The sequence below is a fragment of the Danio aesculapii genome, chromosome 25 (genome assembly GCF_903798145.1).
Source record: "Danio aesculapii chromosome 25, fDanAes4.1, whole genome shotgun sequence".
NCBI classification, from domain to species: Eukaryota; Metazoa; Chordata; class Actinopteri; order Cypriniformes; family Danionidae; genus Danio; species Danio aesculapii.
Genome location: NC_079459.1, coordinates 28,179,019 through 28,205,337, shown reverse-complemented (window position 1 = coordinate 28,205,337; position 26,319 = coordinate 28,179,019). Strand labels below are relative to the sequence as shown.

General features: G+C 37.4%; 1 protein-coding gene across 2 annotated transcripts in view; it reads right to left on the bottom strand.

The window, feature by feature from the left end:
• The window catches only part of furinb (furin (paired basic amino acid cleaving enzyme) b), a 154,239-nt gene extending 129,793 nt beyond the window's left edge, over positions 1-24,446 (bottom strand). Inside the window, exons 1-2 of one of the 2 annotated variants that reach the window (XM_056451691.1) lie at positions 24,014-24,446; positions 13,011-13,290 (exon numbers count right to left, since the gene is read on the bottom strand). In XM_056451691.1, coding sequence (XP_056307666.1) covers positions 13,011-13,190 — 180 coding nt within the window. In that variant the 5' untranslated portion in view covers positions 13,191-13,290; positions 24,014-24,446. Of the gene's footprint in view, positions 1-13,010; positions 13,291-23,940 lie in introns of both variants that reach the window. The other variant, XM_056451692.1, reaches the window with a different exon arrangement.
• Between the last annotated feature and the right edge of the window lie 1,873 nt (positions 24,447-26,319).

Here is a 26,319-nt window from a genome sequence, read left to right as displayed (position 1 = left end):
TTTCAGATATCAAATTTCTCTCGTGAGTGCGATTCGTGCCTGCTCTTCTCACGTAAATCCACCAGAGGCCACCGTCGACTGACCCCACCCACCACCTTCCTCACATCCAACCGACAGTGTTTTCAAAAGCAATCCAGAAAAAGAAAAGCCCTCGCGGGCGCCTGATTTTTACCACGTTTTCAGATCTTACCACATTTCCACCCTGTTATTTACTTGTTTATTTAATTTTTTGCCTTTTGTTTTTGTCTTACCTGCTTTCTGGAACTGGTCTTCACTGGACTCTAACCCCATCAACCTGGTAAACTTCTCTCGGCGTCTCAAGTCCGCCGATGTACATGGCGAGTTACTGGGCAAACTAGTAACAGCGGAAAAGCCGTTTACGCAGATGTAAGTAGTCAGCTGGTAAGTGCGAATAGAAACAAAGGTCGTCGGCGACATCATGCCGCACTGTAGCGTTCGTTTTAAAGACGAAATATAAGTAGGGCCACACGGAATCTGCGTGCGCAGAAATCCGCAGATTTTTAGCCCATCATTGAGTCTATTTATTTATTAGTGTAAATGTCAGTAAATTTATATTTATTCAGTTTTTAAATTATTTTCATTAAAATTTGTGACTAATATGAAAGTGTTTGTTTGATTTTTTTTACAATACAGCTTTTAAAGTAACATTTTCTGTCTTTTAGTGGATATATATTATATGATAGACTTGCTTTGTTTAGCAAATAAGTGGATCCAGATGGATTTTCATTGTAAACATTGAAGTTAAAAAGCTATTATTTTTATTTCATATATAAAGTTTTTAGTACAATGCTCCCAAAATAATTCCGCATAAATCTGCAGATTTTTTACAAAATTCTCTGCAGAAACAGCAAAAAATGTCCGCAGATTCTGTCTGGCCCTAGCCATAAGTAATAATTTGCTATAATTCACAATCTCCAGAAATGTATACAGGGGTATGTTTACGTGTTGAAGCTGTTGGTGTAGCGAAAAAAACAATTAAAATAAAGTGCAAAGGGAATGCAAACATGATCTGTTTGGCTAGTCTGTGTATGTGTGTTTGTTTCCATCTGATTGCACAACTCTTAGGTCTCTTTGGTAAATTCGTGCTCTAAACTGTCTTGACAAACCTCTGATTGCATTTCAACGCCCATGCTGTCATGTAGACGTGACTTTTCAGAGATTGTCTCATCTCGGCTCCATCTTTGAGTGGACGTGTTTGTGTGTGTGTGTTTCACTGCAAAGCTGTTCCATCAATATGCATTTCTTTCTTGGTGCTCTAAAAGCCTCGAGGAGGGTGTCCAACTTTTTCTAGCTCTCCAGCCATCTTAGAGTAATGATTTCTGAAAAGTTGGCAGACAGAAGAGCCTTTGGAAGTATTTTGGCAGCAGGTAGATAGAAAGAGAGAAGAGGAAAGAAACAGACAGCCAGGCCAGTGAGAGTTCTTCATTAAAGATCTGTATATGTGAATGATGATGGGGATTTAGAGGAGAAGTATGTGCATCTGGGGACTTCTGATTAACTCAGTTGTGGGGGAGTCAATCTGGGGACAGGACAAAGCCCTTATGATCCCACTTTATAATAGGTGGCCTTAACTACTATGTACTTACTATGTAAAATAAATACAATGTACTTACTGTGTTCATACTGTATTGCAGATCACTTCAGGTGCTCTTGAGGTGATTGACGGGTGAGGTTAGGGACAGGTTTGTTAGTATGGGTAGGTTTGTAAGGGATGGTTAACAGTGTAATTAAGCAGGTAATTAAAAAAACATACGTACAATGTAAAACATGTATTTACACAATCAGTACATTGTAACAGACTATTAATTGCAGTGCAAGTACATATTAGTTAAGGCCACTTAATATAAAGTGGGACCGCATTTATTAAATAAATCACATGCAATAATCTATATTATCCAGCATAGGCTCATTCTGAAAAACGTAGCCCTATATACATTTCTGGAGATTATGTAGCCAGAAGGACGTATGGCTGCATTTAGCTTTTAAAACGAATGCTATAGGGTGCTATGACGCCTTTTCTTTTCGCGCTGCCAGCTGACCATTTACCTTTTCAGGGCTCAACAATAACAACTGCCCGATGGCCCGGGGCCAATGTTAGAGATGCTTGGGATAGTAGACAGGATAATTACTGACCCGATCGGGACAGTGACGCCTTGTCACTAAAGTTTAATTTGTCTGCGACTATTTGTCAGTTGTGTGCATATTAAGTTTGTGTTTTTAAGTCTTAAAATGCTACCTTCTCTGTGATGTCGTAAACACCATATTGCTTTTCAGTTCCTCTTATCTGATTTGATGTTTTGAGCATGCTATTTTTTTCTGTAATCTGGTAACAACCAGTACATCAAAGAGAGACGGCAGCATGGCGGCAACATCAAATTATGAGGCTAAAATAAAATGTCTGTTTCTAACGTCTTGGAAGCAGACATTTACATGAGAACACAACGAAAATATTAACCGATTATTTATTTATTTTTTTTTTTTTTATTTTATTATTATTTTATTATTATTATTATTTTTACATTTTTTTTGCACAATTTGCCAGTCAGCCACCTTTTGTTAAATAATTTTGAACTGCAATAAAATACCTCCACATTTTCCATACTGCTTTTTTTTTGCATAACACTGAATTTTGCTCATTATACATTTATTAACATTTTTTAAATATTGAAATTCTAGATTCACAGATGTTATTTTTGACACATTATTTAAAATATGTAGCAAAAAAAATAACTATTAACTTGTCTTTTTTTTTTTTTTTTGATATGGCCAGTGAACCCTGCTCTGTAAAGCCTCTGTACCTCTGTCCAGTAGCTCGCCATGTACGTTGGCAGACTTAGGACACAGAGAGGAGTTGACCACAACAATGGGGTTCGAGTATGGTTAGGAACAGTTCCAGAAAGCGGGTAAGACAAAAATAGAAGCCAAAAAAATCACATAAACAAGTAAATAACAGGGTGAGAATGTGGTAAAATCTGAAAACCTGGTAAAAATGTCTTTTTCTGGATTGCTTTTTAAAATTGTCAGTTGGGTGTAGGGAAGTGAGTGAACGGATCAATCTGTGCCTATTTTTGGGATTTAGGGAAGGAGGAGGGTGGGTCAGTAGATCGGCCAGTTGGTCAGTCAGTCAGTTGACAGCGACCTCTGGTGGATTTACATACAACAGGAGGCGCGAATGGCATTCGCAAAAGAAATTTGAGATCTCAAAAAGCATACACAGCGGTCTCTGATAGATTCACGAAAACAAAAACTGCAACAAAAAAAAAAAAAAACGTAGCTCCTAGGACGTATTTTGCACTCTCCAGAAATATATATAGAGGAATGTTTTAAGAATGAGCATGGGTTGATATTATCTGTGTCATAAAAAGATAATAATAATAAATGGATGGTAAATAATGTAAATGATAACAGAATAACTACCCCATTTAGGAAAGTAAAAGACTTAATAGTACAAACAGTTTCTTGCTTTTAAAATAAAAAAGTCAGAAGAAGCAATAGTTTATAAAGCAAACATATTAAGACTACCCTATGGACCTCCACTGCAAGTAGATTTGCTGTTGCTTTGACAAACTGTGGTCAAATTGTTTTCCATGTTAATGAGCAAATGCTAATCTACAGATTGTTTCAAAGGGGCCCAAAAGCCTGGAATCAGATAGGTTAAAATGATTTTATTAGATAACATCAATTCACAGAGGGTGTTTCAACCACTTCTTAATGCTTGAACCATTTGAAAATCGGTCCGCATTACATTTACATTCCTTACAGTCTTTTAGCACCAAATCACAACTCCCTTTTCAGCTTTAGATGTACTGGTGCATTCAGCCAAACATTAAGAATCAACACGGGAGGATAGACACATAAGGGAGGCTTAACAGAAGTTTACAACATCTATAGATCCCCCAAAGCCAATGAGTATCTCTGTGTGCCAAGTCTGAAAAAAATGTCTTCAAAACAAGCAGAAGACAATGATATTGAAGCACTGTGGCAAATGCAATCAGCCCACAATAAACCGGCCACCATTTTCCCCACCAGCATCTATGAGCGCAGAGGGGCCTTGGAGAGTGGTGCTCAGCGATGGGAGCAATCACGAGTGTTTTTGTGTGCAGACGCAAAGAGGTGGGGAGAGATGGGTGAAATGCGTCACTGAAGTGTGCTGATCAGCTGCCTGCTAAGCCGTTATTCACACACAAACCTAACCAAAGCACAACGTTAGAACAACACCAACTGCAATGAGGACAAAGAAAGCTGCTCAAAATCCAAAATTAAATCCTTACAAATGCTAGAATCCTGTTCCAAATGCAAATCCCCAGCCCTCCTCTTCTTTTCTGAAACAATGGTCTCGGCATTCAGCGCCAGTCTTTGGTTTAACCCAACGAGCAAGTGGAATACTTTAAGGACACTAGAAATATAATCAAATGCTTTTTGGGGACAGGAAGTGGAGTGGCAGATGTATAGCTTGCAGGTCCTCAAGAGGCAGAAAATCAAAGATCAGTGGGTAAAAACCCTTCAAAGCGAGGTATTTTATGCATTTCCTACGAACAGTAATTCACTTCAGATAAAAGGCTCTGCTAAGTGACTACTGACCTTTAAGACAAAAAAGGTGTCTGTAGGTTCTGACGCTACAGCCACACACCACGCTGATGCAAAACCAAAGCATATGGTGTTACGCTGCTGCTAATTATTTCATCTTTTTTCCACTGAATGGGTTCAGCAGCTGTTCACAACATTCAGGTTGAGCATTCATTTTCCTGAAATGCTCCCTAAACTCATTGCCTTTAGTTGCAGTGATAAGAACCAGTTGTTCCTCGTTCCTCTCCTGAGCGTCCATGTTCTTCAGGTATGCTCATTACAACAGTGGTGGAGAAAAGTGGCAGGTGTGTGGACAGCGGGAGGCCCTTGTAATGTCTAGTAGTCAGGAAGTTGGGAAAGTCAATCTGACACAGCCTGTTCAGCTTGTGTGTTATGCTGTGAATCAGCGTTTCTGGACTTGTGACAGCTATTAAATTGGTGCTGGAAATGACAGGGAACAGGTCCAAATGTATTTAAGTGAACTGTACAATTTCCTCCTCAGCAGGAATTCTTCTTTATGACCAGGACTTGGTGAGGTTTTTGAAAGCAGGCTTAGGAAACACTGCATGCACACACTCTTTACCCGTTCGTTGACATTCAAAGCCTCCAGCATGAGAGCGTGAGAGTCTCAGTCTCGCTGCCCCCGGGTCTCCAGCACCTTTCTCCACCTCCTTACAGGAACAGCCTTACGCTCCAAGGGATGACAGCTCAAGAAACATGACATTTAAGCCCGCCTCTCGCTCCTTTTATCTTCATCTATCCATCCATTCTCGCCTGCAAACGGAGCGAAGACTTACCCGCAGGATTCCGGACAGGCAATCAAGTAATTATGGGCTTGGTAAATGTCTCACACGTCCTATCATTCTCCTGTGGAGAGTGACAGGGGCTTTCAGAAATAAATAAGGTGTCTTCCATCAATTCAGATGGGTTTTTTGGTGACCTGATGTCACTCCTTCAGGCTTTCACTGAGCCTCAGGGGCAAGCAAGGACACTACAGAGTACAACTCGAAACAAATGTACTTTATTTAGTGTCCTAACCAGGCCTGATGCAATAAAAAGTATGTTTTCGAGTTTAACTTTCGTTTTAGCATGGTCATAATCTAAATAGATTTAATTGGCAGGAAACCGCCATCTCTTCTTGCAGTATTTTGCTCTGTGTCTCTTTTCATGGTCACCTATCCTGCCAATTTTCAGCCCATCTATCCACCAACTGTTCGGTTTATACATGTGTAGCTTAACTTTCTTATCATCTCAGAGCTTCAGAGCTCTCCCTGAATCATTTTCTCGCTTTCAACCATTCTCTTCAGTATTTTCCTCTTGCCGTTTTCAGTCTCGCTACTTTTCATCTCAGTTTCGCTTTCTGCTTCTCTCTCTAAAGAAACGTATTTTTGAAGCAATATCATTTCAGCATTGTAGGATTTCTGGTGGATCGCTGTGAGAAAGCTCCACGCCAAGACAGGGCCGTGGCGGCGGCTCAGATTAACGTACCACGCCTCTTTACCCAAAGAGCCGCGCCGCAAAGCTCTCAGCTCAAGTCACATTCTCTGAGCAGAAAAAAAAACTAACATCAAATGGAGAGGAGAGAGAGGGAGACTAGAGAAAGCACCATATGGCATCAAAAATTCAACTCAGAACACAGGGATCCTTCAAGGACTCTCACAATCTGTCTGAGAGTCTGAAATGAATAATGAAAAATCAATCTGCCATGCTGGGTGTGAAAGTGTCCCGTGTTTGATTGACAGGTCAGTGTTCAGGCATAAATCAATAGAGGTGCAGCGAGAGCTTGTTCATTATGCCACACTAATGAACGCCTGAAATTCTGTGCAAACACAAAACATGCACGTACACACATGACAGTTTATCACAACACAAGCTTTTCAACGGGGAGGGAGTGGAAAAGTTCTCCAGTGGTTTAAATGCAACTTTACATGTGTGAAAAAAAACCCTCTTGGTAGACAAACTGGGACATTTTGCTGGTCCGATTGTTTCTGTTGTCCTCTTTTGTAAGTCAGTTTGGATAAAAGGTACTGCTAAATGGTTCAATTGTAATATGATGTAATGTGTGCAGTTGCTGGCGGGATATCTGGCATGGCTCTACACTAGGGTTGCACGATAAATCATTAAAAGGTTCGACCCCCCACACAATCCAGCCATTTATACCTTTAAGTTCAGGAGAGAAGCATAAAGGTGGTCGCACGAGTCTTTACATATGTTGCTCAACAATGTGGACATGGTCAGACTCCAAATGGCATTAAAAGAGTTATCATACTGTATTTATAAGGTATAATTCATCCAAGAATTAAATTTGTTTTATGATGCATTTGTGGAAAGAAAATCATATGTGAAATTCGAATTTCACCATTTTCAGATTCGAAAAGCTCTCAGGTAAAAAATGTTAATTGCAAGCATATTTTTGTCACGTGTTAGTGTAACCCTACCAGTCCTACACCGCCCAATCCGCTCCAAAGTGGGATCGAACCGGCGACTTTCTACATGGGAGTCGGTTGCTCTACCAAGGAGGCTAAAGACCATGGCCTCTAACATCTGTCGCTAGAGCACCATTAGAGATCAGAGGAGTGAGGTTTACCTGTCCAGCACTTCTCTAGCTGGCTTCTGCAACACTCACCCTGCTAAACCTCACTTCCATCTGGGTCACGGCACCAATGTAACCCTGCCAGTCCTACACCCCCCATCACGCTCCGTGCTGGGATCAAACCGGCAATGTTCCGCATGGGAGTCGGTTGCTCTACTAAGGAGGCTAAAAACTGTGGCCTCTTGCGTCTGTCGCTTGAGCACCTTTTTCACAGCCACAAAAATCACACGTGAGCTGACCGCGAATGAAGCCACATTCAGTGAACAGAACCTCCATAGGTTGTGAATAACAGGTAATTAATTTGTAAATAACATTCAGTTTGGTGCACAGAGCAATACTTTTTCTCCTTAGTCAGGAACCACGCGAGTAGTAATTAACATGTACGGTAACATGAGATGCACTTTGTAGTGAATCCAAGCACATAATTTAAATGGTCATATCGCATTTTTTGCGATTTGATTAAGACAAGCATTTGATGTTTTTTTTCTTTCATGGTGAACACAGAGAGTGTGCTTGAGAATAAACGTTTAACAATGTCGGTATAAGAATTCTAGCCTATATAATGTGGATTAAAATGCATTTGGAATTGGAAATGAAAAATGTTTGATTTTACCAGTGGAAAAAATGGTCTAATAAAGTTGTCAATGACAGCATGTTTCAAACATAATAATTCAACTTCAGAAATACGAATAGTTACATACGAATAGTATTCTGGCCACTTTTCTGTGCATTAACGACCCGGACAAATTCAAAGACTGTTCAAGTCCACCATTCCAAGTCAAAATTTAGCATTTTAACCAACAGTAGACCTACACATATGCCTAATTTTATTATTGTTTTTTTTACCATATGTTTGAGAAATAATAAGAATAATAGCCTCAATTTAACCTTTATTTAACATCTATAGAATCGTGAAAAAATCATGAACTTTAGTCTAAGCAAAAAAAATTAAGATTCTCATTTTAGCCAGAATCGTGCACTGTTACTCTACACTCACATTTTCTGATTAAAAATGATATGATGAACTACACTAGTGCTTAATATCCTAGAAGACCTGCGTGACCCTGACCTTTATTGATTGAATGAGGGTATATTTAATACTTCATGCGTTTTCTTTGTGCAGTGATTCAGCTGTCAATTGTAAAAGTCCTCTGAAACACATCTGACACAGAGTGCAATCTGACAACACATAACATATCAGGAGGTGTTTTCAGACACATTCCAGACGTAGTTGGACTACTGTAAATGCATCTGGTTGCCAAAGCCACATATGTAAATGTTTCTTCACTTCAAATATTAAAAATAAAGGTGTGAAAGCATGTTATAGCTACTGGCACTCTTGTAACACACTCCTCTACAGATATGACCTTCTGGAGATGCACATCTCTCTTCAGCAGGCAGAAATTTAAATAAAACTCAAATGTTCGGCATCAGATCTTGAAATTCAACACACCAATCATCACTCACCGGTAATGACACTCTCTCACCTGTTGAGCTTTTTGATCTTGAAATCAGCTGAATATAAAATGCAGCATATATTTGTAGCTTTAGGTGATGTGAATTTGCATAAAGCGTGGGAATGAAAGATTAGGTTTATATTCTTTCTTTTATAATCCTCTTTTGTGAAGGCACATGTATGTGGTAAAGTGCAAATGTTTTAACAAATCTGATCAAAGAATATGCGCAAGTGATTAGTGTAAATAGGCCATAATAACAGAAATGACCAAATACAATGATAATAGATAATAGAAAATAACAGAATAGACCAAAACAATGTCTCTAGACACTTCCCTTTGCCAATGCATTGATGAAATGAACAGTTGGATGTAGGGTTGGGCCGATAGACGATGCCATCTTACACTAATAGGTCTTAGTTTTTAAATGGCATTTTAGAACGAAAGCGATCCACATCCACGCTGGCATTTCACCTAGTGTTTCTGAACAGCCCTCCGTCCACACTACCGCTGATCACGTGACCACCCACACACACACTGTCATGCGCTCGAGACAGCGGGTACTGGCAGTCCGCGGGTCAGTACACTGCCTCAATCTTTTGCTTTCAAGCTTGTACGTAGTCATTTTAGTGAAAACCTCAGATACTGTTGATTGGTTGCTGTTGGTTGTGCACTTTTTTTACTAACCAAGTTTGTCAACGCCATAATAACGACACAGATCACTCTGCCTATTCATGCCAGAGTCCCTCAGGAAAAGTGACTGACAGGTGTTAATTTGTGTGTAACTTCTCTTTATTTATTTATGATTTGGTTATGGGTAAAACAAAGACCATGCGAGTCAGGTAGTTGAAACGGTATGCTACAAATAATTAATTCGTTTTGAATTAATTAAATATTCATAAATAATTATTTCACCGCTGCCTATGATGACGATGCCATCGTCCGTTGCGATGTTTCATATTAGACATCGTATGATGCCAAATTGGTCGACATCGCCCAACCCTAGTTGGATGTGCCAAAACTTTCTTCAGCTAAACTTCAGAGAAACAAGTCATTGCATTTGGGAACATAGATGAGGTTCTCAAGGTGAATGCGTACCTTGGCTCTAAGGGTCAAACAACAAAAAATAGGGTCAAGAGTCTTGGTGTGATTCTGGAGTCAGATCTGAGTTCCCAGTAGTCATAACTAAGCAGTAAGTGAATCAGCATGCTTTGTCTCCAGTGAGGACTTAAAGAAACTTGTTCATGCTTTTATCAGCAGCACAGCGGATTACTGTAATGAACACCTCACTGGCCTTCCCTAAAAGACAGTAGCAACTCATCCAGAACGCTGCGGCCAGGATTCTGACTAGAACCAGGAAATCAGAGCACATCACACCTGTCCTCAGTTCTTTACACTGGCTCCCAGTTACATTCAGAGTGGATTTTAAAGTATTATTACTTGCCTATAAATCACTAAATGGCCTAAGACCTCAATACATTACAGATATGCTTACTGAATACAAACCTAACAGATCACTCAGATCATTAGGATCAAATAAACTAGAAATTCCAAGAGTTCAGTCAAAGCAGGGTGAATCGGCTTTCAGCTACTATGCCCCTTGCTGCTGGAATCAGCTTCCAGTAATTATCAGATGTGCTCCAACATTAGGCACATTCAAATCAAGACTGAAACACATCTGTTCAGCTGTGCCTTTACTGAATGAGCACTGTGCTACGTCCGACAGATCGCACTATTATGTCTTTCTTTTCTTTTTCATTCTTTTAAAACCTGTTTTAACACATTTTAATCTGCTTTATCTGTTTTCATATTTTTTTATTCTTTGAATCTTTTTTATTTTCTTGTTTTTTATTCTTGTTTCTGTAAAGCATTTTCATTTACCTATATAGCAATGTGCTATATAAATAAACTTGCCTTGCCTAGATCACTTATAAGTAAAAAAATAATAATTATATAGCTAAAGAAAATGTACAAAAACATCCATGCACATGTTTTCAGACCAACAATTAATATATCACATTTTACCATCATGAATTTTACATACAAGTTCAAAATGTTATGATCAGCCACATTTGCACACAGTAATGTTCACTTTTTCAGCCTGTTTGAACTGTAGGGCACAGTTTGCCTTGTGTCACCCACACACACAATCATTAAATGAACTTTTGAGACATTTCTTCTTTTACCAACTTTTACACACGCTTGCTTCTGTTTATAAGTGTAACCTATTCCGAGTGATTTGACTCTGAGCTATTTCTGTATTTCATATGACTTACAGTACAGTTATTCTGGACAATTTTATAACTCTGGATGAGAGGAATAATTGAGATCCACCAGTATGGTTATTATAATGTGTTTGTTTGACTTTTGACACTGCATAAACAGATGAATTAAAACGAAATTATCTAATACTGCTTGCCTCCAGCTTGTTATCTCCTCAGTAATGGATGTGTGTATCAGAATCGCTGGTTTGTATCGGTCGAAAATGAGCGCCTTATTATGTTCAGCTCTGTCAGTTTACATTAGAGGGAAGACTCTCAGGTAAGGGAAGATGCTGATAGATAGATGGATAGACAGACAGACAGACAGACAGACAGACAGACAGACAGACAGACAGACAGACAGACAGACAGACAGACAGACAGACAGACAGACAGACAGACAGACAGACAGACAGATAGATAGATAGATAGATAGATAGATAGATAGATAGATAGATAGATAGATAGATAGATTAAAACAGTTTGAAGATAGATAGATGGAAGGATGGATGGATGGATGGATGGATGGACTGATAGATGGATGGATGGACGGACTGATAGATGGATGGATGGATGGACTGATACATGGATGGACAAATTGAAAGAATCATGTTGACCAATTTCTCAGATATTTGCCTTTTTCCTAAAAGGTTTTGGAACAAAGACAGATCGGTATGGTGGATTGATGGATGGATGGATGGATGGATGGATGGATGGAGATAGATAGATAGATAGATAGATAGATAGATAGATAGATAGATAGATAGATAGATAGATAGATAGATAGATAGATGGATGGATGGATGGATGGATGGATGGATGGATGGATGGATGGATGGATGGATGGATGGATGGATGGATGGATGGATGGATGGATGGATGGATGGACTGATAGATGGATGGATGGACGGACTGATAGATGGATGGATGGACTGATACATACTTTACCAATTTCTCAGATATTTGCATTTTTCCTAATAGGTTTTGGAACAAAGACAGATCGATATGGTGGATGGATGGATGGATGGACATAGATAGATAGATAGATAGACAGATAGATGGATAGATGGATAGATGGATAGATGAATAGATGGATAGATGGATAGATGGATAGATGGATAGATGGATAGATGGATAGATGGATAGATAGATAGATAGATAGATAGATAGATAGATAGATAGATAGATAGATAGAGATTAAAACAGTTTGAGGGTGGATAGATAGATAGATAGATAGATAGATAGATAGATAGATAGATAGATAGACAGATAGACAGATAGACAGATAGATAGATAGATAGATAGATAGATAGATAGATAGATAGATAGATAGATAGATAGATAGATAGATCGATCGATCTAGATTTTGTGACCAGTGAAAATGTTGGCAGGGCAGAATCATCAGAATCAGAATCAGGCAGACTTGCTGCACCGAAACAAAACAACAAATGATTAAATTGTAACAATCTTGAATTGAAGCAGGGTTAAAAGTGTTTGGTGTTTACAGTCTGATTTACAGTAGGGTAAGTGTGAGAGGTGAGGAGGAGCAGGGAGAAGAGAGGAGAGCTTGATTTTGGCAGCTCATTCCACTCCTGTCCTCCCACACACGTGCTATTCACAGACTCCTCACTGCGAAGCTCAGAGGGCATCGCACTCGCAGGGATTAATTCACATACAATGTTTCAGCTGTCAGATACATTCCTGCTTTTCGTCTCCCAGCTAAAGCGTTTAATGCTAGAACAACAGAAGAGGGAACATCTGGCAAGACAAACAAGACAATGCGGGGCAGCGGGGAGAAAGAATACAACATAAGCCCAAATTAATTTCCCCAATCACAGCTGACGCATCTCCGTCTTAATGAATTGAACAGTGATAGACGCAGACGAAAGGTGACTAGACAAGCATCTACAAGGACTTCTCGGAGGGGCCTTCGCGATTGTGCGAGTACTTGTGTGGGTGTGTGTTTGTGCAAATCTGCCGTCCTCTTGTGTAAAGCAACAGAGCTTGACAGCGTGAAGGTGAATGATACATTGGAGCAACACTACAGTCCTCATGCAGCATTACATCCACATACACAAGAAACAGGATATCTATCTTTGATAAAGCAGCACTCACCTGCCCGTGACTGACAAAACCATGCTTTTGTGCAATCCTATCAGCCTCCTCGGCCCCCCCTTCAACATGGACGGCCCACGTGTTGGTGTAGATGCCTTGGCCTGTAATCAAGTGCACCTCAGCAGCCAGGAGGACCAGGTACGCCCCCAGAAATAACAGCAGGGTCAAGCGGCCCTCCATGAACAGGAGTGCGTAGTCTCCAAGCGTTCTGGTCTTCTGGATGGAGCTTTGTGTTTTAATGCATCTGTGGGCCGCGCTCTGAATTCAGCTCTGTAATGACCTGCAGAAGACGAGACAGAGTGTCAGGGAAGAAATACTGGTGCACCAAGAGGCCCATCGTTTTCTATAAAGCGCAGGTTATCTAAACATAACTGTTTTGTCAGAAAACCTCCTCAGAGGGGCCGTGCAGAATCATAAATTTTCATAAAGGTGTCTTGAGTGCTATTGATAGCGTAACGCCAAGGGAAACTGGGATACAAACAACACTTTGTAGGACAAGAAGGAGGTTGCGCGTTTCACAACTTGTACCCACTTGCTGAACGCTTGTATATAGAGCAAGCTCATAAAAGTGACATAAGATCTATCTCTTGCTGATTTTGCACGTCTTAGTTCGCCGAAAAATGACATCCTGTATTCATCATTTATTCACCCTCCTGTCGTCCAAGCCTGGGAGACTCACTTTCTTGTGTGAAACAGAAATTTGCTGACGGTTTTCTGTTCTTTCATGCAATTACAAGAGAGAAAATGACTCTTTCATGTATCAAAAAGGGCATCAAAGCAACATAAAAGTTTCATAAAAGTAGTGTGATCTGTATGCCAAATCTTTTGAAGCCAGTTTAGAGCTGTGTGTGAAATTTTAATAATTATTTACTCAAACCCCAGAAAAAAAAGACTTTGTCATCAATATTTTGCAAACATTTCTCCCCATTTTAAACTGCTTTGACTTAGCTTTTTTTTTTTTGTAAAATTTGTATTGAAAGTCTTTGTGTGTTTTGAAAAAGGTGAACAAAACACAACTAAAACTGCATTGCTTTTATTTAAAAAAAAAAAGAAGAAATAAAAACAGAACAGTACTCTTTACCAACCGAGGCTCGTTCTGAAAACGTACCCCTGTATACAATTCTGGAGAGCGCCAAATGCAGTTTTTTGTTTTCGAGAATCCATCAGAGGTCGCTGTGTACACTTTTTGAGATCTCAAATTTCTCTCGCGAGTGCCATTTGTGCCTGCTTATCTTGCATAAATCCACCAGAGGCCGCTGTTGTCTGACTGGCTGCACTGACTGACCCACCCTTAATAAAAAAATTATTAAAAAATAATAGTGATTAAATACACAAAGCATAGTGTACAGCATTCCTACAGCCAATGATTTTAAGAATTGACGGGAATCAAACAAGTGTTATAATCTCAGATTTAAAGAAATAAAGAAGTCAAACTCGATACAAAAATACTGTTTATGTGGGTGATGATTTGGCAAATTTCTGTTTGTGAATGTAAAATTTTGCCAATAAAATAAAGAGATTACCAATATATCCAAGACTTTTGTTGGATTTGTTTTCATAATAAAAAATAATAACTTTTAATGTAAAATAATAAGTTTTGTCATTTTAAAAATATATTTGGCTAGATCCTTTCTAGAAATCGTTTACAACACTACATTCAAAACATAAATGACAATGGCTCTCTTTATCTGCATTGCAGAAACATGCATTTAAAGAAAACCACATTTACGAGAGAGAGAGAGAGAGAGAGAGAGAGAGAGAGCAATATGATATGCTTATGATAAGGCACAGTCTGTCACACTGCTTTTGTTTTTTATTTTAAATTTGTAATGTATGAATTAAGTTAAATATTTCGTGTATGAGGTTTAATATTTAATTGGTCATTAAACCCAATGGAAAAGCTGTTTTGTTTATTGATCGGTTGGAGCGTCAAAAAAAAAATTAATGAACAACCACACATTTGGGTCATGCCTTGCGTGACCATCCGCTGTACCAGATTATTTCATTCACTCGGTACAGTATTCAAGTATCAAACATTTCTATTCAGAAAATATGTAGACTATTTTATTTTTTAAACGTTGTTTGGGCTCAGAGTGACACGGTGGTGCAGCAGGTAACGCTGTTGCCTCACAGCAAGAAGGTCGCAGGTTCGAGCCTCGGCTGGGTCAGTTGGCGTTTCTGTGTGGAGTTGTTCTCCCTGCGTTTGCGTGGGTTCCTATGGGTGCTCCGGTTTCCCCCACAGTCCAAAGACATGCGGTACAGGTTAATTGGGTAGGCTAAATTGTCCGTAGTGTATGAGTGTGGATAGATGTTTCCCAGAGATGGGTTGCAGCTGGAAGGGCATCCGCTGAGTAAAACATGTGCTGGATAAGTTGGTGGTTCATGATGTTTTTTTTTTTATTAAATAACTGCTACACATCTTTCCATTTAACATTTCGATAATAAATTGATATTTTGACTTTCTCTCTCCAAGATTGCAATGTAATTATCTAAATGATCTAAACTAGACAATTAAAATATGCTGTAAAAAGTGTACTGTAGGTTGATAATTTTTTTTTTGACTGCAAATGATTTACTGCTGGTTTTGTCTGACCAGAGGAGAACTGCACAATGTAATGCTGCAACTGACGCATTGTGTAAAGCGCGATACGATACAGCATGTTTAATCCTTGCGCTATTTAAAGTGAATACAACTGGAGTCGATTCCGGCTCCATTTGCAAAACTAGGAGTCGAGAATCGGAGTCTACTCCAAAAAACCTGGAACCGAACACCCGTAGTATATGGATCATATGTTCAGTGGACTACTTTTACAACCCCCTCTTAAATCCTTCTTCTACCAGGTGATCATTTTAAAAACAACAGACAGGGTCAGAGAAAGACAGAAGATGTTATCTACAAGATTTGACAGCCTATACATTGGAATGATGACCATGTAGCTTGAGTATTGCACCATCTATCAGAGAAGCTCTCCAACATGGCAACAGAGAGAGTCCCATGAGACTCGAGCAGCTCCTCAGAGACAGCTCGGTTCTTGCTGACTCTGTAAATAACCTCAAAGTTTGGCTCAGGGCTCGGTGTATAACCCTGACACCCTCTAAAAGAAAACAGAGCATGAACAACAAAGCCTGTCGTGTGCTGTCAATGACAGCATGCAAGCATGCAAATGCATTGTATTCTCCAGCTCAAAATGAAGGCGTGATGCACAAGGCCTAAGTATAGGTGTTAAAAATTATAGCATAATGTCTTTTGAAACAACAACAGAATGTCATTAGGAAAACTATTCCTCTGAGTATGACGGCTACAATGCTGAGTTTAGCATTTAAATAGCGGCTCCTGGTAGAAAGAAGAGGGGATCTTGGTAAAAGGCCTGCTGAAGAAACAAACAAATCGTCACGTCTAAAATCTGCATTACAGAGCTCATTAAGGCCTGGCACAGTGCAGTGAGCTGGAGAGGAAAGAGGAGAAAACCATGTGTGTCTTACTGATGGAACCTGTGAATGTCACACCTCCGCAAGCACAGAAAATGAGAGGAAGAAAGAAAGGAAGCGAGGAAGAGAGAGAGATACTGTACCCCGCACGTTTTACTACTGTATTTGCAAAAGCAATGCCCGTAGTTTCTCAACCCAATCAATTGTTTTAAGCAGTTAATAGATTTAATTAAGTTTATTTAAAAGGAGTTAGTCTATCAGCGGGTAAGACAGATACAACGCAGGCAATAGAAAAGAGGTCAGTTCTTGGACAATTATTTTTAAGCGTAAGCCATTTTCAGCATTGTCAAATAGCTGCCATTCAGGTTAACCGTCCCCCATTTTCAATCTTCGCCTGTCTCGACAAGACTAATTTAATAAGGCAGCCACTTGTGAAAGCTTCTTCTAATAGATAAATGTTGGAGGTAATGAAGGGCTCACCTTTAGAGTGCAACACATGTTAGATGTGATGTGACAGAAAGGCTGTTGATTCCAAGTCAGTTGCTGTTCTGACATACAAACAGGGTTCGCCTTTGTAAGGGTTCAGGCGTGACAATCGCATTTTAATACAAGAGTGATTTCTCTAAATTGAATTATTATTCAGTGTAGGGCTGCACGATATTGGATAAAATTGATGTTGCTTTATTTTTAACTTTCTGCGATATATATGAATACCATTTAACCAGATTAAGTGAATAGCACTATTTGGAAATCGTTTATAATTTTAGATTGATGGCAATGATTTTAAAGGAGAGTGCATCTGCATAAAATGTAATGTACAAATCACAGCCCCAAATGAAAAGGGCCCTACGGTGGCTGAGTGGTTAGCACTGTCGCCTCACAGCAAGAAAGTGGCTAGTTTAAGTCCCGGCTGGGTCAGTTGGCATTTCTGTGTGGAGTTTGCATGTTCCCCCCATGTTGGTGTGGGTTTCCTCCAGGTGCTCTGGTTTCCCCCACAGTCCAAAGACATGCGCTATAGGGGAATTGAATAAACTAAACTGGCCATAGTGTATGTGTGAGAGTGTAAGGGTGTTTCCCAGTACTGGGTTGCAGCTGGATGGGCATTCGCTGTGTAAAACATATGCTGAATAAGTTAGTGCTTCATTCCCCTGTGGTGTATGGAATCATTTTTGTGCCAATAAGAATGAACGTAACTTTATAAAACTAAACGTAACTTTCCAAGAAACGATCAAAAATATGCCACTGCAAAAGAAGAAAAACACAAAGAAAACAAAAAAATGAACTCAGTCGCACGAATTTAACATGCTCTTCAAATATGCTTCATTCTTTGTTAATGATTTTCAAAGAATCGTTTTCGCGAATCATGGATTTTGAATGCGTTGCCACAGTTTTCGCTGGCGCTTCGTAAATTTTCGATAAAACTTTTATTGATGTTATTGATAAACGTTACTTTAGCAACACGAACTTACTTCAAGCTGCCCTGAGGGACAAGCTGAGGTGGAAGATGATGGCACCGCTCCGTGTCTCTCCCGGGAGGTCATCTTTAGAAACTAAGAGACGACCGTAGGTAAAATACTAACATTAATACTTAACATAAAGCACAACGTATTGCACACCGCAACAACTTTCCGATATGCGTGCCACTGACGTCACCGTCTGTGCTTCCAGGTCAGAGAGCAACTGTCCATCAAAAGCTCATTAGCCAATCAGTGTAGATCGCTGTTAAACCCGCCCCCACGAGAAGTTTGTGCCAAAACAGCAAACGAAAATTTACGAAGCGTAAGCGAAAACTGTGGCAACGCATTCGAAATCCATGATTCGCGAAAACGATTCTTTGAAAATCATTAACAAAGAATGAAGCATATTTGAAGAGCTTGTTAAATTCGTGCGACTGAGTTCATTTTTTTGTTTTCATTGTGTTTTTCTTCTTTTGCAGTGGCATATTTTTGATCGTTTCTTGGAAAGTTACGTTCAGTTTTATAAAGTTACGTTCATTCTTATTGGCACAAAAATGATTCCATAGTGGTGACCCCTGATGAATGAAGAGACTAAGCTGAAGGAAAATGAATGAATGAAAAAAATGAATGAATGAATGAATGAACAACCCTAAATGACCCCAATAGAGCAAAGATAAAATGGATTTTGGGGGAGTAAAATAGTTTCAGGTAAATAAATTGAATATTTCAATGTATAGTCATATTGTAGTCTAGAATTCATTGTGTAAATAAATAAATGCAACTAAATAATCTTTGTTAAACTACAAACTTGCTTGAAATGATTCCACAGTCACAGATATGATGATACACTTTCTCTCAATTATGGTTAAACCTTGCAATTAATCCACAAATGACACGTGTTCAGAACTGTTGTTTATGGTCAACCATAATCCTCACTCAACATTGACGATGCGGACATTGTGATATTGATGCTAAAATTATATGCTGGATTAGGCATGGGACGATATTTCAATTTTAATTTTAAGGTTTACCGCGGTTTGGAAAAAAATCAAGGTTTCAAAACTTCTAAAGTTTTCTCTTATACTGTACCTATTCAGTTGAAGTCCTAATTATTAGCCCCCCTATTTATTTTTTTCCCCAATTTCTGTTTAATGAAAATAAGACTTTTTTTCAACACATTTCTAAACATAATAGTTTTAATAACTCATTTCTAATAACTGATTTATTTTATTTTTTCCATGATGACAGTAAATAATATTTCACTACATATTTTTCAGGACACTTCTATACAGCTTAAAGTGACATTTAAAGGCTTAACTAGGTTAATTAGGTTAACTAAGCAGGTTAGGGTAATTAGGCAAGTTATTGTATAATGATGGTTTGTTCTGTAGACTATCGAAAAAAATATAGCTTGAAGGGGCTAATAATTTTAAATTGTTTTTAAAAAATGAAAAACTGAATTTATTTTAGCCGAAATAAAACAAATAAGACTTTCTCCAGAAGAAAAAAATATTATCAGACATACTGTGAAAATTTCCTTGCTCTGCTAAACATCATTTTTGGAAATATTTAAAACAGACAAAAAAAAAAAAGTCAAAGGGGGATAATAATTCTGACTTCGACTGTATGTAAGTTTTATCTTTTTATGTTTTTTTACAATCATTTACTTTTTTTGATTTTTAAGGCAAGGTATGTCCACATCTAAAGCTACTGGTCAGCCCACGACTCAGCAGACATCTGAAAAACAAATTGCTTATAAACCAAAATCCAAGCATGCTATACTGTAGATCTGAACAGTGCAGAGGTTTACTTTGTATCCAAGGAAAAGAAAGATATCCCAAGATGCCTTTTCAATTTGTAAAAAAAAATTGTGTTTTTGAAACTAATGAAGACAGAAGTCAATGATTTATTTTCATTATTTAGAGTGATATGTTTACTGTTCCACATATTTTAAATGTTTCTTAAATTAAAATATATTGTGTTATATTAGGAAAAAGGTAGCTATTTTTTCCCCAAACATTTTAAAACAACATATTTTAGAGCAGTAATCACAATACAGTGAAACGTGATATATTTATCAAATGCTATCATACCGTCAGAATCCCAGCCCATGCCTACATTGGATTGAAATGACATGAGGGTGAAGTAATTATTGACAGCTTTTTAATTTTTGGGGTGAGCTAATCCTTTAAAGATACAGTTAAAATTAATAAAGCACTATATTAAACTGATTTACTATTCTAATACTAAGTCATACTAAACTTAGGTGACATTTTCTTAGTCAGAAGAACTTTAAAGATTTTTAATGATTCATAGATGCAAGGCAACAGCAATTTAAGAGTCAAAAACACGATCCATTTAAGAGCAATTCCAACAATGCTAATCAAAAGGATAGGAGTTGGCACACTACAAAACAAAAATCGTTAATTTTATTTTATTTTACATTTTTGCATTTATGAGGGAAAAGCTTGGTTATGGATGTGACAGATATGAAATTGCCACTTGTGTGACTTCGGTAAATCAAAAATAATAGTACTATAAAATACTTGCTTACACACCAAAAAAAAACGGTTTCTCTATTTTGGTAAAAAACTTAAAATCTTAAGTGCCTTTGGGGTTTACAGACTCTTTTCACATTTCTGGGTTTATCAGCAGCAGAAGTTGTCATAGTTGGGTAAACTTAGAGCGCAAAGAACGGGAGAGTACAACAAATATTTTTTTACAATCCTATTTGCTGAAAAAAGAAAAGAAAAGCGGCATGATGGTGTTATCAAGACTTTCCGAAAAAGAGGAAAAATAGTGTGAGACTGATGACGGCAACCAGAGGAGAGAATAACAAATTTACTCTCAGTCCCATAGACGCTGCATTACAAACACCTCACATAAGCGTTTTTAGTTTTTTGTAATTTGACCCAAAGAAGATATAATGCATGATATATATATATATATATATATATATATATATATATATATATATATATATATATATATATATATATATATATATATATATATATATATATATTTAAGATGAATGTTCATACGATAAAAAAAAAATCTAAATATTAAAGGATTTAAGATTATGATGACCGTTAAACACGTCTTGTAAAAAGGGTCCATCCAGTATAGAGTTACAGGGTTTCTGCAGGTTTCATGAAGTTTAACTTTAAGACTTTTAAAGACATTTTTAAGACCATTATGAATTAAATGTTAGATGTTTACAAATGTTAAAGATTTTATATGAATATCTCAATTGAAAAAGATTTTCACTTGCCATATCAAAATATATATAATTTAATACATTTATTAATACAATAATAATAATAATTTAATATTAATAATCTAGGCCAGGTCAGTATCTTCATCAGAAAATAAATGGAGAATGTTTTAACAAATGTTACTGTAAGAAAAGTAATTAAATGCCATTTTTAAATAAAGAGTTAAATGTTTTACTGAGATTGGAATTGTTAATGACCAGATTGGGTATCTACTGTATACATGAACAAAGGAACATTAAGACCTGTAGAAAAAGATTTAAGACCTACAACACAATATTTAAGACTTTTTAAGGTCTAAAATTTAGCTCTTAAGATTTAAGATATTTTAAGACTTTTTAAGACCCCACGGATACCCTGAGCTAATATTATAGGCAGGTGTAGGTCATTATATTTTGGTGGCTTAATTAGGATAGGACTTAGGATACACTTTTATTTGTCCCCAAGAGGAAATTTGTCTTGGGCAAAAATATGCTACAACGTTGCTCTAGGCAGACGATAAAATAAATAAAACAAACAAAACAATTAGGAACATACATTGTTTACAGAATAAGACCATTTATAAATATATATATATATATATATATATATATTAAATATATAAAAAACAGAACACAGTCAGTTGTTAACATACTACAGGTGCATTGTTCTTGGTAGAGTTCAACAGTTTTATCGAGGTAGGAACAAATGAAACCTTCAATCTATTGGTTTTAGACATTGGCATTCTCAGTCTTGTTCCTGATGGTAACAGCTGATATTCAATGAAAAGAGGATGTTTGGAATCAGCACTAATATTTATTACTCTTCTCATGACCGCCTGTTCATAGAGTCTGTATGGGCTCATATTGTTTTAATCCTATGATTTTCATGGCTGTTTTTTGAATATGAACCAATTATTCATACAATGAAGCATTTGAGATTATATTAATAATGGGCTTGATTCATGGTTTCTTCTTGATAGTTCTGGCAATGCTAATTAGTCAAAATGAAGCTTGCTTCCTTGCAAGAGATGCATGTTTAAAAATGTAATTAACAAGTTGTTCGGTTCTGTACACTAAAACATTTACAAATGTAGTCGTCGCTACAGTACATCAGTTTTTTCCAACTTATTATAGTTGTGGAATAGATTTGTAGGTAAATTATTGAACAGGATTAAGCACTATATAGGTGAAGCGAGAACTGAATTTAGATGCGATGTGTATATGGCCTTTTTTGTCTTCATTAGGTCTGATAAAGTCTTTGTGTTGCTTTTCGTTTTGTAACTAAGTGGTCGTCTGCTTACAAGCAGAATGTGGAACCAGGCCAGAGGGAATTCGGGTAATTGTGTTGCAACCGCAACATTGACCAGAAACAATCAAAATAATTGGTTATCAACAGCATTCCTAGAACCGAAAATTACAGAGTGCATTTCCAGTAAAACACAAATCCCTGATGTTTCAGGAACAGAATCCAGACTGACATTCAAATTACTGTGAAGTCAGTCACACAGAACTTCTGGATCTTTTTAGAGGTCAGGTCATCAATCTTCATTCAACACTTCAAATGACTTATTTTTCATATTTAATGACTCGAGCACTCGTTAAGGCCCGAATCAAATGGAAAGTAAGATTATCTTGCTGTCTCCAAGGATCTAACAGATTGCATGCTCACAAGAGGCGATATCCTGGGCGATGCTACTGTATGCTGGATAGGAGGGCCAAATTTTTATAGCGTGCTCTCTGGGGAAGAAAGAACAGTAATTACTATGCCTTAATAACTGCTCATCAAACACAACTACAACTACTAAAGCTTTAATGATCCATGATGGCTTGGTAGGGGCAGGAACTGAAGTGCTTAGTCACTCATTAGACAGGGACAGACAGCGCACGCACATATACACTGTTCAGCTCTACCTCTTTTTCTTCTCTCTCTCTCTCATCAGGATGGCAACATTAGATGACCACTCTGCCTGTTCAGAGAACGCATCCAGGTTTCATAATCAAACCTGCCAGCAATATTAACCTTTCAAGACAAGTCAAAAGACACTTTTTGTTATGAATAAAAAATAATAGTTGATAATAATAGTCATCATCTGATCTACAGTAATAGACAAAGAATATCATAACGGTGTCTTTATTCTCGCTGTGAATACATTTGCACTCAACACTATCAATTTTCATTTGGTTCACGGGGTAGAGGTGCTCACGTGCACAGTAAATCACAGCGAACAATTGAAATAAATGTATTATGCTGGGAACACTGGGCGTGCAACACGATAATAAAGCCTTTAGATGATGTTGAGTCAGTTTAGAAAATAAATAAATATTGAAAATATTGTACGTGATGTTTATCGTTTAAGACAAAAGGAGAATGACAGCCTCATTACCGTTAATTTTAGTTGTAGGTTCATTGAAAGTGAAGGCAAATCTGTCATTCTGCCAAATATCACATTTCGTGTGTTAACGATACTTAGATGAAAAAAGCCATATTTGTTATAATATTTTAAGGGTGCACATGATGATGGAATATATATTTATGAATTAAATATTCATATTTAGCTTTTCGAGATGACAAAACAACACGTATATCATTGCTTCGAACAAAATAAACAAAATGTCGGTATAAAAAGCGTATCTCGACAGTCACTTTGTTTATCCACTTGCAAAAACAATAACATCCTGCACAAAACTGTCAAAAAAACGAGTAAATTGTATGATGTTGCTTTCGGTAATTGGAGTACAAATGTAAAAGCTGACTACGAATATATTTAACATATATAAACTTTCTTACCTTGAACTTCACCTCAGTGTGCTGCTCTTATTACACCGAACAACGACAAACAAACAAACGAACTGTCATTTACCTCAGAAATGGGACCGCTGACCCCTCCTAGAGCTGTCATTGCGCTTTACACAGCCTCGGAATCCGGTAACGGGCTCACATTTCAGACAACAGCACCGGACTGAACTCCGCTCACGACACAAAATAAAATGTACATCCACCGAGAAACCGTTACGAAGGATTCGCGCCGTTCCGCGAGACCCGGCGAACTCAACTCAGCATCTCTCGGCGAGTGCGCGCAGATCGATGAAACTTTCAACAGCGCGCGCTGTCTTCCTGTAGTCCTTTATTTTTAATTATTTATAAATATCCTATCTGGCCGTCTGTGTGGTATATTTGTTATCGACCTGTTAGAAAATAAAACTAAAACCTCTGTGGTGTCACATGCCATCGGTCCCCTCTGCTTTATTGTTCTGTATAGACATAACGGGGCTCCGTAATACATCCGTACACAAATCCCTGGTAATCACAAATGGCCTACAATTCCCAGGAAGTACGTCAGCGTTGTGTGTATTTGGGGTGTGCGATTCGCTGGCTCCATCTGCAGGATTCAGACATTTTTCTGAATATTTTTTTATTAATATCATCAAATATGTGAGAATGAGAGCAGATAAATGCCAGGAACAAAGACAAATGAACAAATACACAGTTTTTACAGCATTCTTGTTAAAATAATCCGATTATTTTTTTATTATTCAAGAACTATTGTAAAGAAAGGCTTATACACAGTATAGAAATATATTTTTGTATAACGTTAACATGTTTAGACAGGGACAAAATATGTTTAATTGAAAAAAAAAAAAAAAAAAAAAAAAAAAAAAATATATATATATATATATATATATATATATATATATATATATATATATATATATATATATATGTTTGATTGTTTATGTATATCTTAAAATTACATTTCCATATTTCAAACATTCATTCATTTACTTTTCGGCTTAGTCCCTTTATTAATCTGGGGTCAGCACAGCGGAATGAACCGACAACTTATCCAGCATATGTTTTTTTTACGCATGTTTGCCCTTACAGCTGTAACCCATCACTGGGAAACACCCATACACTCCCATTCACACACATACACATACCCAATTCACCTATAGCACATGTCTTTGGACTTTTGGAGCACCCGAAGGAAACCCACACAAACACGGAAAGAACATGCAAACTCCACACAGAAATGCCAACGGACCCAGCCGAGGCTCAAACCAGCGACCTTCTTGCTGTGAGGCGACAGTGCTACCCACTGCACCACCGCACTGCTCCATAATTCAAACAGTTATCAAGAATTAAACCTCAAAAAACACTCAATATGATATTCTTAATACTTCATAGTGGCCTACTAATTCGTAATAGGATAGAAAAAATGGAGCAGAACTAATCCTTTTTAGAAAGTACTGTAGTATATAATTTTATATGATACATTTTGATTGAACTGTTCAATTCAGTGAATAAACATTTCACTTCACAAACCTCAATCAGATACTGTGCCAGGAATAAATGCTAATATATTTAATCTTACTTAGTGGCACAATGTAGTTCTTTAAAGCAAAAATGAATGACATGAAGTTTTGACGTTGAACATTCTGCCTTCATTTACACAGACTCATGTTATTGTAAATGTTATGCAGAATGCTTCCTTAGATACTTTTTACCAGACAGTGGAAATGAATGGTGACTATTTATAAACTATGGCCAAGAAAAAGATGTCAGAATTTTAATTTATTGCTGCGAATGAATCAGATTACAGTTGGATCTCACTGTAGAGCGAGGATTGAATATAATCAGTGGAGTTTTTACTTTAAAAGGCATCAATTAGAATAAAATCTTCTATTTTTATTCAGCATGCTTGTCACAAATGAAAACAGAATTTTCCTTAAGGTTTCATCTGTGCTGACCAAGCTTTACTCTAGCTAAGCTGATTTTGTTAATCCCTGGAGCTCCCATTTTTATTATTTATTACTATTTTATTTTTGTTACTTGTTTGTTGGCAAAAATATAGCCTACAAGGATAAATTCAAATGTACAGACTTAGCATTGTACCTGAAAATAACCAATAAATAATATATAAATAAAATAAGATATTGCAAATAATGCAAAAATATTACACCCTTACAAAATTATTGTGACCTGTAACAGAGTAAATGAAAATGGAGAACAGGTTGCCTTTTTAATTTTAAACTATGCGTTCTTTGTTTAACTTTCAAACTTGTTTAGCCCTCATTGGTTACTTTGGACCAGCATCATTGCATTTCAGCCTTTGTGATTAATTATAAAAAATTTAATCAAATTAGCACATATCTTAGGAGCACAATG